This window comes from Pogoniulus pusillus, chromosome 25 (genome assembly GCF_015220805.1).
Source record: "Pogoniulus pusillus isolate bPogPus1 chromosome 25, bPogPus1.pri, whole genome shotgun sequence".
Lineage (NCBI taxonomy): Eukaryota > Metazoa > Chordata > Aves > Piciformes > Lybiidae > Pogoniulus > Pogoniulus pusillus.
This window is the reverse complement of record NC_087288.1, coordinates 9,056,826-9,075,500: the sequence shown is the minus strand read 5'-3', so window position 1 is coordinate 9,075,500 and position 18,675 is coordinate 9,056,826. Positions and strand designations below refer to the sequence as shown.

The following is an 18,675-nucleotide window of genomic DNA, read 5'->3' as shown; positions in this document are numbered from 1 at the left end:
TGACAGAAAAATGACAGGAAACCACTTTCAGGCATTAGCAATACTATTTAACAACCATAGTACACAACTTTCATATCAAAAGCTGTGTGAAATCCATCACACTGTTGTGAAACACCACATTCCTCACTGTACTCCTGCAGAAAGGCTGTCCAGCACTTTCCTTGATCACTGAAGAGAACCTCTACCTTCTTCTCTGTCACCAGAGCAACCAGCAGAGTCTACATAGCTCCTTAGCCTACACTTCCTTCAGTTTTCCAGTTGTCAGCTTGTGGAGAATTAGCTTTAAATTCCTTTTGAATCAATCCTTTATTTCATTCTGGTATGCAGAAGTACATTGTAAGTTAGTGGGCAAGTTTATCAGAGCTTTCTTTCCTTTTTCCTGAGTGAAAAACACCTGAGCACTTGATAACAATGGGCGCTGGTTTTGGTGAGGCAGCAATATAGACAGTGTTCATAAAACTGAGGGTGCGAAGCTGCCTGCTGGTCTTGAACCCTGGGGTGCAAACAAGAAACAGAACTGAGATACCTAAGAACAATGCAGAATCAACTGCACTATCCCTAACAAACGCTCTGGATGAGTCAGGGACATGATTTTGAAGTCTTGCAAGGTTATTCGGCACCTAGCTAATAACTTCCCTCTGAACATGAAGGAAGGAATACCACCTTGTAAATCTTCTACAAGTACTTACTGCAGCAGGGTAGATTTGCCTTGGATAAGAAGAAGATTCTTGAGCATTAGTAGGGAAAGCTCTGAGGAAATTGTGCACAATGACAAAAGCACACTCTGAGGTGGGACAATCTGCAGAGGAGCTTGCGCAGAACTCGGAAGGTTTTTTAAAGGTCAAAAAGAAGTAGGAGCAGCAGAGTGCAATTACACTGCAGGCTAGTTATAAAATTTTGCCAGCAGTAGAATGACGGAGAGAGCTTAGCTTGAGGGGAGCAGAAAAATAACTAGAAATGAGGCTGGTAGTATTAATGAGGCATGTTGCTTAGTTTCTGGAAACAAAGGTTGGAAGCCTGTTTGCTGTGGGAAAGCATATTTGGATGCTACATAGCAAAAGATCCTAAAGATACTGTAGAACAGCCACCTAAATGAAGAAATGGTGACAAAATGAAATGTGTGCAGGTGCCTGGGAAGAGGAGACTGAGCAGTGTGTGTATGCTCTTATCTTGTTCAAGTTTTAGGAAACTGGTATTCCCACATTGTCAGGAAGTGCTACATGGGAAAGCATTAATACAGGGCTGTAGGGATTGCTTTGGGATGACTTTTGAAAAGGGAAGTTAAGTGCCAGACATTTGTAAAACAAGGGAAGGACGTTAAAGGAATAAGAAGAGGGGGAGAAGCAAACCAACTCTGACTATGAAAAGTGAGGCTAGTGTAAAAACCAGGAAAGAGGAGCCTGCAAATACTTCTGAAGGACACAACTCATTAAAATTTAAAAGGACAGCGGGTTTGTGCCCAGATTCGGACAGCATAAAAATTGGATTAGGTTGCTTGGAGTTGCCGAAGAAATTGTTTCAGTTGTGAAAGAACTATCTATAGTAAGGAACTTTTGGTTTCAAAAGAATACCTGAGCCAGCCACTTTTAGAAGTACCCTTACTCTGCTACTGTGGTTGGTTTGGCTTTGTTTCTACAGGATCAGATGTGCCAGCCTCTGGGATTTCACACACAGAAGCAGCTCCAAGGGGGTTGCCAAAAAACTGTGATTATTTGGGAAGCCACAAGGACCCACACTGTATGTTTAGCTCACCTCCTTAGTCCTCCTCTGCTTCAGTGTGCTCAGCCTTATGTTGGAAGCAGCAGAGATGTCTACTCCCCCCAGGTATTCAGACAGCTGAGCTCCTACCCTGAAAAACAATTTTATTTTTCTTCTGTTCTATTCTCTACACATTAAGTCATCTGCTTCTGGAGAAAGCCAAATTTTGATGCTCGACAAAAGCTTTCTTCATTTGCTGCTTTTATTTCAGCTTCAAAACGTTGTCATCTTGAGGTTCCACCCCCCATTCATTTTTATATCTGTAATTGGAAGTAGACCCACAACTTTGGCCTTCCCATGTGGCAAACATCAATAAAAGGCAGCACTGCCACCTAATAACTGATAATATCTATTGGAAGACAAGAAAGAGCATTTTCCCCACCCCTGCTTCCCCAAACTGATTTTCAATGAGATTAACCAGAGCTGTAGTCAAATTAAGTTCATTACTGAACTCAATTCAAAGCTTTGAAGGGCTCTATTTCATTTCACACATTCTGAAGGGTTTTGTTTCATGTCTCTTCACCACTGAAAATAAAATAGCAGTGAACTGCTCAAGGTGCCTGAACCAAGAGCTCTTCAGATCTAGACATGAGATACTGAAAGAGTCAAGGTTTTCTTATGCAGAGATGAAAAATGTGAGCGTTTGCCACTGGAATGGGGGCAGGGCAAGGAGGTGATGGACTCTCTGTCCCTGGAAACGCTCAAAAAAAGACTGGATGAGACACTTAGTGTCATGGTCTAGTTGACTGGACAGGGCTGGGTGATAAGTTGGACTGGATGATCTTGGAGGTCTCTTCCAGCCTGGTTGATTCAATGATTCTATGTAATGGACTGATTCCTTCTAGTATCTTTTGGAAAGAGAAGGGGGGGAAAACACTGATTATTTTTCTCTTCACTCTTTTTGTTTCTTTGACTTTAATTTGACAGACTGAAAGAGAGTGGAAGCTGGCAAGTGTATAACAACACTGAAAAAGTTTAAGCACTAGTTTTTTTCCCCAGGACAATTATGTTTCCTCTTGAAACATAAGCCCAGCCACCAAGGTAGGAAATCTTAGTTTCTCATGGAACCATGAATCCAGATTATTTTCCTGCATTACCTAAATTTCTCAAATATGCATCTTAGATTGAACTATTTAAACTCCCGATTTACAATTCTGTTTGCAAAATATGCTTCAAAATTTTTTGAGACTGACTTTGATGCCTTAAAATTACTTTAAGTGCCCACCCAAAATACCTTAAATACACACACTTTGGTCTTATGTCATAGTCCAGGCATTGGAAGAACAAAGGCTTGGACTTTAAAGTGTTTTCTCAAGAAGGAGGAAAGATAAAAACATCCACAAATAAAACCAAGCAAATTCATATTAGCACTAACCTGAGAGAGGTACTTTTTAAGGCCATAGAGGTCTAAGTAAATTTCTTCTACTAAACTCATCGCCTTTGAGGCAGATACTGAAAACAAACAAACAAAAGAACAAGAACAGGAACACCACCAGAACAAGAAATAACCTTCAGACTTCAAGCCCCAAGGTCATATGTGACAGGTGCTAGTGAAGCCTTCATTTATTTTTCTTGGCAGCTATCAATGCAATCAATCTCGAGTGAAGTTGTAGATGCCAGGAAGGGAATAGCTTACCATGATTTGTAGCAACCTCCCAAAACAGGTGCTCTTTCTTGGCTGGAAGTGCTGTCTGCAGAGATACAGGTGTATCTGCTGAAGTACTGGCTATATGGAGCAGGAGCATTCTATGGTATCCTTGTTCATGTATGCATGCTCAGAGAGACTTAGAATCATGGAATTACTTTGCTTGGAAAGACCTTTAAGGTTATCTTTTACTTTACATAAAAATCTTCAGATGAATCTCAAGTGTAGTCAAGGCTCTAGACTACTCCAGAGGTCCAACACACAGCTCAACAAGTCACATATGGCTTGCAGTCATTTCCTGTAGTTTTCACATGTGTAAGTCAAGAGATGCACAGTTCAGTACCGGCAATTCTGTGCACATATTCTGCAGTCTACATCCCCTAAATGTGGGTTGACAGAATAGAATACATTGATTTCTCAGTGCCACAGCCTCAACCTCCCTTTGCAAGGGAGTGGAACTTTGTCTCTTCCTACAAATCCTTGCAACCTCCCTTTGCAAAGGAGTTTGCAAGGCTATGTAGAAAGAGACAAAGTTCTAACACAACGCAATTACGGTATAAAAGACACAGAAAAATATCTAAGAGAAACTACCCTGCTCTTTTCTAAAGAGAAAAGGTAGCAGAACAACAGAAGAGGTAGTTAGCCCAGCTCATGCAGGAAATGTGGGACAGATGTCAGAAGTGAATTCAGTCCATTAGTTCAAACCTTGTCTTTTGAACCTACATCTGAACAAGGCTGGCATCCTGGCACTCCTGCTGAAGCAGACAACCTGCAGATCCCTCCTGCCTCTCTTCTTCAGGGAGGCTTCAATTACTTTCAATCGTCTGAACACTATCAAGAACCACTGGTTACATCATTTTCTGGGGCAAGAACTTAGTTATAGAGTTAGTGATGAGGAAGCTCTTCAGTGAAAGACCAAAATTGCATTTGTGATGTCACTTGCTATGGGCTTATTTAGAAGTTTGGTTTGATGTGTAGCATTTCATAGTACAAGTTATTATGAATAGTGCAGGTAGAGATGTGAAAAAATAAAGGTAATTAAAACAAACAATGTTATTTTTCTCCTTGCCCAACCTTAACTTCTCCAACAGATCAAAAGAAATAAAAATCAATCCTGTATTACAAACTCTGGTCATGCTGATGAGTTTTCCTTTCTGTTTTCTCCACTCTACTAAGCACATTTATAATCTTACTTGTTTTCTAATTATAGATTTAACAGATGGCAAAACAAATAAGAGGTGAAATTAAATCAGTGGCCTCTGTGACAGTTTGACAAGCATCCAGAAGTCAACATTCAAATTGTGGAAGTAACTCTGCTTTGTTAAATAACCAATATACCATGTAAATGCATTTGCTGCTTCCTCACCTCCAGCAACGCTAGGAAAGAAGTCCATTAAACAGCAAAAAGAAAGGACTGTATGCAGCACCAGAGGAGCAGACAAAATAGCAAAAGACAGTACCCACATCTAGAGGCATTTGGGATAAATCAGAAAGTGCTCTGTGCTCCATAGCAGGAATTATAACAGCTCTTTTGCCATTGCAAAGGATCGATAGCGCTGTACTGACTCTCTCCCAAACACAATGGAATTGCAGGAGATGTCAGAAGAGAGTAACCACATCAAAAATATATCCCAAGTCAGATCATCTAGAAACTCTATCATGCCACAAATCCAATTCTAATGTGGTGTTCCACACAGAGGAGTCCTACAGATAGCTTAAGAACTAAATGAGAAAAGATCTAACCAAAGTTGTTCTGAAGCCCACAGATTAAATGCAGAGGAAAACATTCCAAGAAAATAAAAAGGTAACACAGTTCTCTTGAACTGATAAAAGAACATAATTATTTCCTGAGTGGTAAGTATTGTTACAAATATTATACAGAAAAGTTATTACTCTATATTGACAAAGTCCTGTTTGGTTTTATTTGCCAGCTTCTGCTGTTTCATCAGTCAAAAAACACTCCCCACTATTACTCTTGTCATATTCTTCCAGGTGCCCATTCCATCCCCTGTACTACTGCTATGCAGCCCTCAATACAAGAGAGATATGGACCTGCTGGAGCAGGTCCAGAGCAGAGCCACCAAGATGATCAAAAGGCTGGAGGACATCTGCTATGAAGAGAGGCTGAGAGCATCAGAACCGGTCAGCCTGGAGAAGAGAAGGCTCTGGAATGAATTTATAGCTACATTTCCATATCTGAAGAGGACCTACAGAAGGCTGGGGAGAGACTGTTTAGAAGGGCTTGTGGCAATAGGACAAGAGGCAAGTTTTAAACTGGAGCCAGGTAGATGTAGGCTGGACATAAGGAGAAAGTTCCTTACAATTAGGGTAGTAAACTACAGGAACAGGCTGCCCAGGGGTGTGGTTGAAGCCTCATCCATGGAGACATTCAAGATCATTCTTGATGTGTTCCTGGGCAGCCTGAGGTAGCTGGAGGTGTCCCTGCTGACTGCAGGAAGGTTGGATGAGATCACCTTCCAACCCAATGCAATTTATGACTCTTAAATCAGATTGCTCTCTTCCTAGGTGCAATAGATCAGCTGCAGTGAAATATGTCAAGTAAGAGAATAAAACCAATATGGGCCTTCCACACAACAATTTCTGTAATAACTGTACCTTATTATGGAGTTGGTACAACTCTAGTCCACAGGCTTGGGCTATATTTTCTCTAGAGAGAAAGAGACTAAACAAGTAAACAGAACATCTCTAGCCTTTTAATCTGTGTGTGTGCTGAGTGTCCATCAAAATCACCCATGGTGTTTTGCAAAGACAACACCATTGTACTCTGTTAACAAATACTGGGTGCTCTGCTGTCTCTACCCACTAATAAAACTGTATAACTTTACATATATTCTACTTAAAAATCAGCTCCAAGTGGCATCAACCAAACCCTTTGCTTGCCTGATTTCACCCTGAATGAAACAGTAATACTGACAGCATCATTTTCTTTTTTCTCTTGTAAATGTAGGTGAACTGTGATGACCTTGTAAGATATTAATGTGCGTAATTCAGGTTATGTGGTGTAAAAAAAGAAAAGGGGAAAAGAAAAAGAAAAGAAGAGGAGTAGAAAGCTACTGACACTATGCATAGGTCAAGATATGAGAAAATTCACCCTGGAATTAATTTATAGATTTACCACTCTTTAGGGGCATTTGTTTCAATAAAACATACTCATCCTGCTGTGAACTTGATTTTAAGTAATGGCAGGGCCTCGCTACTGCACATACGAGTTACTGGGAACTCTGCACACTTCACATCTCTTGCTGGCAAAATAAAATTCATAGGATCAAAGAAGTGCCTCCTGGGGAACTCTGAAGTGCTTTTATTTCTAGCACAGGTTAGGAATTCAATTAACCTGCATCCAGATCTAAAATTCTTATAAAATTTTAGAAATAATTTGGTTCTAGCATCGAGAATTCACTACTAAACAACAACCTGTTTTGCAATTTCCAAGACAAAATAAAGTGTTAAATAGGATGGATTCCCATTGCAGGACTGCTAGTTCAGTTAACAAGTTTATTGACTTGTTCTTGACTTCTAGTCAACTAATTTTTTATTCCTATTTAAAGAAAATGGTGAGATTTGCATGCTCTGCTATCAGAGTTAGGATAAATAAATGGTATCACTCCACACAAAAGGCAGAGAAGCACTTACAAATTCTGGAACAAAGGTTCAGAGCATAATGCTACCCTATCATCTGTGGCTGTGGTATATGGGTAGGTACTTAACTACCTCTGTGTGACATTGATGTGGGCACAATATCAGAGCCTTTCTGCATTGCTGAGCCCGGGGAAAAGAGCTACTGTTTCTCACAGTGAACAGACAAGACCAGAGGAGGAAAAAATAAAGCAGTTACTGCAATTGCAAAGTTTTACAGCACACAGAGTATCAAGGAGTCAGCCATACAAAACCACAGGCACAGGCACATCCATACTACTCTATGTACCACAGAAATGCTGTTGAGGAGGAAACTACACTTCTTGTAAGCGTATGGGATATCAAAGCTACAGCCAAACGCACTCAGGTCCTTACAGCCAAGCCCACCTTCTCTAACAGCACAGGTCCTTACAGCCATGCCCATCTTCTCTAACAGCACAGGTCCTTACAGCCATGCCCACCTTCTCTAACAGCACAGGTCCTTACAGCCAAGCCCACCTTCTCTAACAGCACAGGTCCTTACAGCCATGCCCACCTTCTCTAACAGCACAGGTCCTTACAGCCAAACCCACCTTCTCTAACAGCACAGGTCCTTACAGCCATGCCCACCTTCTCTAACAGCACAGGTCCTTACAGCCAAACCCACCTTCTCTAACAGCACAGGTCCTTACAGCCAAGCCCACCTTCTCTAAAAGCACAGATTCTCTTCGCTGTGGTGACATTCTCCATCTGCCACACACTGCTGAGTTCTCCATGTTGTCTCCAGCAGATGGCAAAGGTAGGCATTTGTTATGGTAGTTAAAGCAATGTTCCCTCCAAGGCTCCTTACATGTGGCACTTGTCTGTGCTGCTGCTGATTTCTGCCTGCACACAGATCCAAGCTAGAGATTCTCTGTGCAGCACAGCAAAAGCTTTTACATGCAGCAGCGTCCCCTGCAAGTGCCAAAGAATGGTGGCATTGCCAATGCAGGAGGCACTTTGCACAAAACATATTTATTAGCTGTGACACAGAGCACAGCATTTGCAAAGAGCTAAGGAAGAAGACAGCTGTTGCAGCTCCCCTAATTACCTTTCCCCAGACATCAACAGTAATTTACAATTTGGATGGTGTTGCTGGAACTAAGTATGATCTAGATTCACACACGAGCTCTACTCCTCACTTTTGTAAGCTGTGTGTTACATGAGAATTAAAACCAGTCAGACTGTTTCTATGAGTTAGGTGATCTCTGTAAGGTTGGGGTTTTTTTGGGGAGATTGCCTTTTAAATATTTGTTATTATTGTGAATCCTCCTTTTGCTACCAGAAATCAGAAAATTTGATGCAGACAGTAATGAGATAATCGCATCTTGTTACAAGCACAAGTCAGCAGGATTTGCTATTAGGAACTCTCACATCAAAACAAAGACCATTTGAGATGCTTAGCAAAAAGTATACTTCTTAACATATATTTCACAGCACAAGTAACAGCAACCAAAAAAAATCAGTATATAAAACAGGTAGAACATTAGCTTGACACATATGCAAATTCAGTTTAATGTTACACTACTACTAGAACATTCTGAAATAGTTACTGTGAACAGCTCCTGTTGTTTGGCTGCTAAATAAAATTTTTAAGAATGCAGAGGAAGTCTGACAAATTAAGGCATTATCAACAATTAAGAATAATTGCACAAAGAGGATAAAACATTTCAAACAGCTGCACCCTTGAAAGACCAAAAGTTTTCCTCCTCTGGCAGTACCTCTGAACTTCTTCATTGACGAGAGAAGGCATTAAAAAACCACACAAATGCAAGACTATACTTAAAATGTGCATAGACACATGAACCTGCAAAGAATCTGAGCCCAGCGTTGCACTCAGGTAAAGAGTGAAGAAAGGGAGCAGAAACCAGAGCAAATTAGACGGAAAAGTTCTTAAATTAGAATGAGTATCCACACTGTGTCTGTACTTGTAGGAACTGAGACTAAAGATGGTGTTGACTAAGAGGGCCATGAATCTAGTAGTTTGATGATGCTTTGTATAATAAAATCCCAGAATCATTTAGCTTGGAAAAGGCCTTCAAGACTATCAACTCTACCAAGTCCACCACTAAGCCATATCCCCAAGTACCATATCTATATGGCTTTTAAACACCTCTAGGGATAGTGAATCCACCACTTACCTGGGCAGTCCGTTCCAGCACTTGGCAACTCTTTCAGTGAATAAACCCTTAATAATGTCCAGACTAAATCTCCCCTGGTGCAGCTTGAGGCCATTCCCTTCTGTTCTATCACTAGTTAATTGGGAGAAGACACCAACATCAATAAGAACCAGCCTTTAGCTTCTGCAATAATTTAGACCTGTGCAAGGCAAGCATCTACTTGCTCTGGTGTCCCCCTCTTCATAGACACACAGCATGCATTTTATATAACATAACATAACATAACATAACATAACATAACATAACATAACATAACATAACATAACATAACATAACATAACATAACGGTTTCTGTTGAAAGGGACCTCAAAGATCATCTAGTTGCAACCCTCTGCCATAGGCAGGGACACCTCCCACTAGGTTCTTCTCAACTCAAGCTGTAAGTCAAATGAGAGGATGAGACTTACCCATGTTTCTCTGGTCTCTCCACTGCCAAGATTTCACCACTGCTTTCGTCAATGGGAAGGACACGAGCAACATAATGTCCGCTCTGCTGGAAAAACTTATAGACAGCCACTTGAACCACACATTGGTCATTGTTGCTTCTTAGCCAAGGGCTTAGGATGACAGGGATTGGCCTCTCCGATGCATTCAGAAACAGAAATGAACCTAGAACAGAGAAGGGAACAAGAAACGTCTAAGAACAAACAAGCAACAACCCAAGAAGCCTGACAGAGAGCAGATGAATACAGGCAACATTTAGTCTGCAGCTCACTCTGCAACTTTACAGGTGTAGTTCAGACCCAAAGATCATGTCCTTGTGTCAGTGGGATTCTGATTTGACAGCTATAATAGAATGTGTTATTAAGCATAGATGTTTAATGTCTCTCACTAGAATAAAGAATGCAAATTCAACACCTTTAGTTTTGATCTTCTATAAACACAAGTGTGCAACATAATTTTAAGTCATTAGAGTCAGGATACAGGCCTGAAATAATTCTATTTCTTCAGCATTTCATTCTAATGTTTTAATTTTATATGCAGCTAATCCACATTAAACATTTCATTATTATCCAGTACATTGACTCCTTTGGCCTAATTCTATTTCAGTACAATCTGAGGCTTATCCAGTGGGACAGAGGTAATGTATTTTCATCACACTGCTGCTCATTTCAGGTAAGTCAAATTACTCCCTTTTGGCAGCTGACCAATTTACCAATTTGTCCACAGAGCAGGCACATTGGAGTGCGTAGCTGGTAAATGAAAGGTGCAGTTAGGGAAATGAAAGGGACCAATCTTTGAAGCAAGAAGAATTGTGATATTCCACCAATTCTTGCAAGTCTGGTCAGATAATGAAGAAAATGACATTTCATTTGCTGGAGCATCCATCAGTAAAGCCTGTTTGTTAACACTTACAACGTGCACATTTGATGAGTTTAATTTCACAGAGAGTGAAACTCAAAAGTGCTCCAGCTCAAAACTGCTGCGGTTTAAACCTTTTTTAAGTGCAAATGAATTTTCGCAGGAGCAGCAGCTTGTTTATGAAAATACCACAGCTGCATCTCCAGTGGAATGATCCTTCTCATCGTTGGGCATGGCTCAGCTGAGATCCAGGTTGTCTCAGGAATCCTGAGGTGGGGCCCACAAATGGGTCCTGCTTGCTTTTGCCTCAGTGGCTAAGCCAGAGGTCCTCAAACTTTTTAAACAGGGGCCGGTTCAGTGTCCCCAGGTGCTGTCAGGGGCCGGGCTACAGTTTGGTTCCAGCCCAGTAGTGTCAGGGGCCGGGCTACAGTTTGGTTCCAGCCCAGTCGCGTCAGGGGCCGGGCTACAGTTTGGTTCCAGCCCAGTCGTGTCAGGGGCCGGGCTACAGTTTGGTTCCAGCCCAGTCGTGTCAGGGCCCGGGCTACAGTTTGGTTCCAGCCCAGTCGTGTCAGGGGCCGGGCTACAGTTTGGTTCCAGCGCAGTGGCGGCGGGTGGCGGCGGGTGCCGGGGCCTGCGGCGGCCGCGGGGGCACTAAGCGGCAGAAGTGGCCGCTTGGTTTCCCGCCCAACCGCCGGCAGGGCTCTGTAAACACCGCGGGCCGCACTGAGCACCCTGAGGGGCCGTACCCGGCCTGCAGGCCGTAGTTTGAGGACCCCTGGTCTAAGCTATGGAGCACAAGGTGCAAAACAGTCACTCTGGGCTACTGTGGTAGTTCAGAGAATCACAGAACTGTTGAGGTTGGAAGAGATCTTTGAGATCAAGTCCAACTGCTTGCCCAGAGCTCACAATCCCACAGCTATTGCTAAGCCACTCCACTAAACCTGTCGCTCAGCACCACATCCATGTGTCTTTTAAACATCTTCAGGGACAACTACTCCACCACCTCCCTGGACAGCCTGTTCCAGTGCTTGATAAACCTTACCATGAAGAAATTGTTCCTAATCTCCAATCAGAACTACAACTGACAACTTGAGGCCATTTCCTCTTGTGCTTTCACATGCTGCATGTGAGAAGAGGCCAACCCCCACCTCACTCCAACCTCCTTTCAGGGAGCTGTAGAGGGCAATGAGGTCTCCCCTCAGCCTCCTCTTCTGAGGAACCCCAGTTCCTTCAGATGCTCCTCAAAAGACTTGTGTTCAAGGCCCTTTGGCAGCTTTGCTGCTCTTCTAATCCTAAATGAGATGGTGCTCCTCTCATCCTAAAATGGGTCTGGTGAATTGTCCTTTGGCAATTCCCATTTCTCTCCACTGAACTGGAGGACAAGAGCTAAGACTGGAATGTCTCGCTGTCAGGTGCTGCTTTAGAAGAGAGGCCTTCAGGAAGGCCAAATGCCAGGTCCTGTACTTGGGCCACAACAAGCCCATGCAATGCTACAGGCATAGGGCAGTGTGTCTGGAAAGCTGTCTGGCAGAAAGGGACCTGGGCCTTCTAATCAACAAGCAGCTGAATGTGAGTCAGCAGTGTGCCCAGGCGGCCAAGAAAGCCAATGGCATCCTGGCTTGTATTAGAAATGCTGTGGCCAGCACGAGTAGAGAGGTGACTGTCCCCTTGTACTCAGCTTTGGTGAGGCCACAGTACCTTGAGTACTGTGTTCAGTTCTGGGCCCCTAGAAACAAGAAGGATGTGGAGGTGCTGGAATGCAGAGGAGGGCAACAAAGCTGGGGAAGGGCCTGGAGAATAAAGCCTATGAGGAGTCACTAAGGGAGCTGGGACTGGTTAGTTTGAAAAAGAGGAGGCAGAGAAGAGACCTCATTGCCCTCTACAGCTACCTGAAAGGACATTGTGGAGAGGTTGCTGCTGGCCTCTTCTCACAGGCAAACAGTGATAGAACAAGAGGGATGACCTCAAGCTGAGACTGGGTATTAGGAAAAAAGTGTTCACAGCAAGAGTGGTCAGGCATTGGAATGGGCTGCCCAGGAAGGTGGTTGAGTCACCAACCCTGGATGTGTTTAAAAGTAATTTGGATGTGGTGCTTGGGGATATGGTTTAGCATGGACTTGGAGATCCAGAGGGGCTTTTCCCACTGGAATGCTTCTGTGATTCGCACTTGTGCTCACAGATGTCCCCTTTAAAAAACCTCTGATTTGGCAATCCATCTCAGGTCACACACATGGCAATATAATGGGAGAGCTAAAAATGAAAGCTGGATTCCTGTCAACTCCCCCATTTCCCTCCCATCCACACGTTTATCATAAGCAATATTTTTGACATCCTTGTCAAGAACAGGGTTCTTGACACCAGCATCACGTTAATGACATATCCAAAACTAGAAAGCATTGGTACTGAAGGAAACAGGCAGAAATGTATAAGGTACAGCCTGTGCAGGTGCCAAGGTTTGTAAACAGAGTGAAATGTAGTCACAGCATCTATTTATTCTTAATAACAAGATTCCTTCATGTGAAATAATAGCCTTTAATCCGGTTCCTAATGGAACGGTTTGATGAGTTTAAACAAAGTCTGTTATTGCCACCACAGTTACAGATACACAGGATTTTTGCTGGTCAGTAAAACACAAACAAAACCTCAGCCACATGTATCATCCTTCCCTGCCTCTCTCTTTTGTTGCAAACAAAAGAGAATTAGAGCTCTAAATCTTGTGGCTTTAATTGTACCATCCCCATAAGAACACTAAATCTGTGACACGAAAGGGAGCAAAGAGACTTCTGCTGGTGGCAGAAAGACACTAAGCATTGCAATAATTGCTGATGGTAACTTGCCAGGTGCAAGAGCCATTTGCTCGTCTTTGCCTTGCAACAAAAACAACAAACAAAGGCAGCTCTCATTCCTTCTTTTCTTGCAGCCAGCTTCCAAGGACACAGTCTTTATCTGATGGTGTGTGAACACGAATCTTCAAATGCTGCTATGTAACAAAGCCTTCTAGGAAGCACTCCTTATTGTAACTTTGGAGATGGCCACATGCAGTTCTGATACTTCCTACAGAATCACAGCAGTGCTGAGGTTGGAAAAGACTTTTAAGATCATCAATTCCAATCATCAGCCTAACACGGACAAGTACTTGACTAAACCATGTCCCTAAGCACTATGTCTACATGACTTAAATATCTCCAGTGATGGTGACTCCACCACCTCCCTGGACAGTCTGCTCCAATGCCTGCTAAAAATGTACAGTGGGAACACCACTGGCCACAGACCTCCAACTGGAGGTTGCTGGTCACAGCCCCCTGAACTCTGTTGTTAAGCTAGATGGCCACCAATGAGTCATTTCAGGGGTCTTCTTCTCCAGGTTTTAAAAGTAGACTCTGGCTGCACAGCACAATGCCGATTTAGAAGAGATAGTTAAAAGAACCTCATTGCAGCTAGATATACAGCCACAGCCACTTGCTCTTCCTGAGCTCACTCCTTAGCATCACGCAGAACCATGTGGCTGCAAAGAGAACAGCATCGAATATTTTGCTCCAAAGCCACCTGTGCCTGCGCTAGGTAACAGAAACCCTACTAGCTGAGATTGCTCTGTTGTGATTCAGAAATGATTGGTCTAAATGCAAATACCTTACTTTCTACATTCCTTCTAAATGCTCTCAAATTGCAGAAGAACTCTACCAACAGCACTCAGCTTCTACTCATATTTTTCCTTTTTTTTTTTTAATGCTTGCAGTCATAACACAATGGTTTACTCATCCTCATGTGTGGTGTCTGATAACATCTCTGGGAACTTGCTGTCGCTTCAGACAAGCGGATACAGAAAGGTATTTACACCCAGGCGCTGGGAATTACTGTTGCTGACATAAAAGGAGTACTACAAGAGAAATTAATATAACCTGTATGAAAAATTGCTGTTGATTGTTTGGCAGCTTGTTTACAACATTTTAACATTCATGTCACAAAAAGGGAAGGATGGCTTATCAGCTTAGTAGCAAGATGTTTTTGAGATGATGAAGACAGCTTCACATTGGGCTGCTCAGGACTAATGAGGTAACGGAGGTATCTGTAAACAAGAAAACTGATGCTAATGTACTATGCACATACCAGATACATTATGAATAAAGCACCTGCCCCAAAAAGTTTCCAAATGAAGTGGTATAGACTAGCAATATCACACAACTCAAAACCACATCAGCAATGAAGCCTGTTCCTACAACCTCTGGCTTGACAAATCCTTGTCTGATACGGATGCACAAAATATCTGAAACTCACAAGGCAACCTTGAGATGTTCAAAAGACAGAGCCACCACTTGGCCCTAGCAACAAGGCAAATGTAGCATCCTATCACTAGCCCCTTTAAAAGCCAGTCAGCTGACAGCTATCCCACATCCTTGCTAACTGCTTATACCCCAAGTCTTTCCTAGCCGGTCTCAGGGTAAACAGAGTACAGAATGAGGGCAGATTCTTCTGCTAAACAGCCTCATGATGCTCAGCAAGATTAGTGCACTCTCTGACCTTTCCAAGGCAGTTACCTAGGAAAGATGCCTACAGCCCAAAATTCCCAAGACTTTGCAATAGAAAATAAGGGAAGCATTCACTGCAGCAAATAGCAAACAGCTCGTCTAAGACAAACACATGGATGCAACTCCTCCATTGGCACCTGAGGTCTAGAATTTCCAGCATGAGATGTTGTTGCATACCTGATGTCACACAATCAAACGAGGTGCTAAAGACATGACATCAAACAGGGCAATGGAGCATGAAAGTCAGTTACAAGAGCGGCACGCATTAGAATTCACAAAGAGGGAAGTCTGCAGGGTTTGAAAATCATATTTAGCAATGCACAGACCAGACCTTCAAATACCTGATACAAATTAAAGCACTCCCATGTAAATTCAAGCAGACCTCTTTCCTAATAATTAAAGACCATAGCTTTGTTATTTTAACTTGCTTTCTTGAAAAGGGAGGCTCAAAACACAGCTTGGCTGACTTAATCTGATCACAGTTATAAAGCAGCAATTTAACAACCTTTTGCAAAACTGATAGATTGTTATTCTGAACATAAACTCCATCTTCCTACTAAAAGGATTTTATTACCTTTCACGTACAAGTTCAATACTCTACCAGATTAAATTAGAGCTGTAAAAGCTATTAACAGTCAATGTCTATAGGGGACTGTACAGTAGGAAAAAAAAATTAAATCAGGTTTTACGGTCTTTGGAGATGCTGACTGGAGAGAACGTTTCTACTAGTGCCACAAAACACTCCACAGAACTGGTCTTTGGATTCTTCATGTTACACTTAACTTCCAAATTAGCTGTTTAAGCAAAACTCTCACAGCAGGAGCTCAGTAGTTAGTCAAAGCCACAGAAGAAGTGGGCACTACCTGAGTGACAAAATTAAGATACTGATGTCTTGATTTTAGGCTTTTTTATATAGATTTTCTAATTGCCTCATCAAGGCTCCAAAATGTGCTGAACATAAGAATGTGAATAGTCTCTAGTGCAGAGTGCAACGTGACTGCATAAGTACCAGAAGATTTGCAACATGCTACACTTGCGTCTGACTTAACATTCATGGAGGTAGCAGCCTTTGAATTATTACAGAACTTGGAGCTGAACAATTCCTAACAATCTAATTATGGTAATTGGATGATATCTTACCTCTTTTGAAGTCGATCGGAGTTCTTGCTATTAGCTTAAATAAGACCCAAATTTCAGTTCTAATACCTAGCAGGTATGGGAGCACATTTCTCTAGATGATGCAAGAGCAATTCAGAAACACTAATGAATTCATACAGCTCTTGTGGGCATGTAATACATTTCACAAATGGACAAGTTAAGGCAGGCATTAAACAACTGCAACCAGCATGTGCCCAAGATTGGTATGGGAGCAGAGATCTGCAAGTCAAAGGTCTTTAAAATTACCTCCTCTTCAAGTAATTTTCACTTTCTAAATATGAAGAAAAAGGCAAAGAAACCATCAAAGCAAAATAAAGTCAAATTTTGTCCTCTCACCAAGGCATCAGGCAAATGTGAATTGCCCTGTACGACTTCTCTTAGATTCAACAAATTCATTCACGTAAAACCTTCTCCCTCAAACAGTTTGCACTCACTGTGATCCTTGGGAACTGCAGTAGTGCTATGGAAATACAGCTTGAGATGAGGAAAGACAGGAGTCCTCCTGTTTCTCACACTCCAGCTCCAGAAATCTTCCGTATTCATTTGCCCATTCTCTCAAAGGCTTCCCTGAAGCCTTAGAGGCAGAAGTATGCTAGCAGTGCCCTTCACACAGCTCTTTTACAGGTTTCTCCTGTTGCTTCCCTCAACTCAAGGTGTAGTGTGTGAGCTGAAGAAAAAAAGGACACTATTATACAACTTCCTCACAATTCATCAGTTTAAATCCCAATAATCCCTTACCATATCTGTATGGAAAGCTGAATCCCATAGTGCTGATTACTTTAGATAGATAACAATAAAAGATGTTTTCCTCACAAAGCATTTTACGCAGTTTTTTCAGAGGAAGACGTTAGAAGAAAGATGAAGAAACCAATTAAAAGCTCCAGGTATTGCCTTCCATAATGTGAGGAATAGCCAGATGCTGTTACAGCTCAATTCCTAAATGTCTCAGCAGTGTTAGCTCCCAGCTGAAAAGCACTGAACTGAAAAAAAGTAGCTGGTTAATTAAAACTTAAAATTCAATGCTGAAATTAAAATCTTTCCTGGAGAATGACAAAAAGAGTATTTAAAGAATTTGGCTCTGCACAGCTGATTGCCCAATATGCATCTTCTCTTTTGCTGCTGTCAGCAAAATGGCAATTTACTTCAGAGATCTCTGTTCTGAGACTAAAGAGTGGGAGAACCTTCTCAGATCATGAGCAAGACAGAGAGACCAACCTAAAGAGAAAGCAAGGGCTAGCAATAAGACCAGAGAGGCAGAATGCCTGCTCAGTGCTTCACAGTGTGTATAGCAGTTGAGGGGAGGGTGTAAAAAAGAAGATAATGATGTGCCTCTAGCTGCCACCTCTCTCTTGAGTGCGCTTGTTCCATTACACTCAAGAGGCTAGAAGCTGAAAAATGGAGATGTTTGACCATACTCTAACACACAAGCACCCAAACAGAAACATGCCTGGAGCAGAACAGGCATTGCATCTGCTCACAGTCCAGTAATGCCAGAGACTACATTAAACAAGCAGCAAGTACTGCAAGTTACTCCCCTGAAGAATTAGAAAAGCCACAAGAGAGGGCAGTAATTAAATCTGTTTGGTGCAGTCCTTCTCCTTTTTCATTCTGTGCCAGACCTAAACTCATCACACAGAGGCTGGCACTATGTCAGCTTTAAGTGCACCAGAGTCATAACTCAGTGCACTGGAGAATCATGAAATTGGTCCACAGATGACATAAATAAGATAAATCTTGAGGAAACTCTGTATTTTAATGTCTCATAAATCTGATCAGCTTCTCCTTTACATGCACACCTGTACTTCCATGCACACAGTACTAGGATACAATTAGTTGGCCAGCTGTCCCTGGAAGTATGGGGAAAGGTGGTGCTCTTCCTACCCAGAGCTTATTGAATGCTTGATAGCACAAAACATCTGTCACCAAATCCCTTCCCACCCTGAGCTCAGGCATCCTTCCTCCAACTCTAGTCTCCACACCAAGTCATCCCACATCTGCCTTTCAGTAACTCAGCTGTCAGCTCCAACTCTAGTCTCCACACCAAGTCATCCCACATCTGCCTTTCAGTAACTCAGTTGTCAGCTCCAACTCTAGTCTCCACACCAAGTCATCCCACATCTGCCTTTCAGTAACTCAGTTGTCAGCTCCAACTCTAGTCTCCACACCAAGTCATCCCACATCTGCCTTTCAGTGGCTCAGTTGTCAGCTCTATTTTATCAATTCCGCATATCAGTTTTGTCTGGAAGGCCTATTTCCACCATTCTTTTGGCTCCAGAGATTCCTCATATTTTCTGTGTTTTCCTAAGTTGTCTTCACAGGGGTGAAAGGGAGGCAGAGTGCTTTGGCATACCAGTTACAGATGGCAAAGAAATGCAGATAGCAGAAACATTTTTGAGGACTGGTTCACTCTCCTTGAAAACTGCACTGGCTG

The 18,675-nt window shown here is 42.4% G+C and overlaps 2 protein-coding genes across 2 annotated transcripts in view; both read right to left on the bottom strand.

The window, feature by feature from the left end:
• LOC135186555 (ALK tyrosine kinase receptor-like) overlaps positions 1–9,863 on the bottom strand; it is a 203,259-nt gene extending 193,396 nt beyond the window's left edge. Inside the window, exon 1 of the mRNA XM_064164356.1 lies at positions 9,666–9,863. The gene's annotated coding sequence lies outside the window, so the exon portion shown is untranslated. The remainder of the gene's footprint in view (positions 1–9,665) is intronic.
• A 1,035-nt stretch (positions 9,864–10,898) lies between these two features.
• LOC135186406 (ALK tyrosine kinase receptor-like) overlaps positions 10,899–18,675 on the bottom strand; it is a 178,012-nt gene continuing 170,235 nt past the window's right edge. The window contains exon 5 of the mRNA XM_064164051.1: positions 10,899–11,345. Coding sequence (XP_064020121.1) covers positions 10,899–11,345 — 447 coding nt within the window. The remainder of the gene's footprint in view (positions 11,346–18,675) is intronic.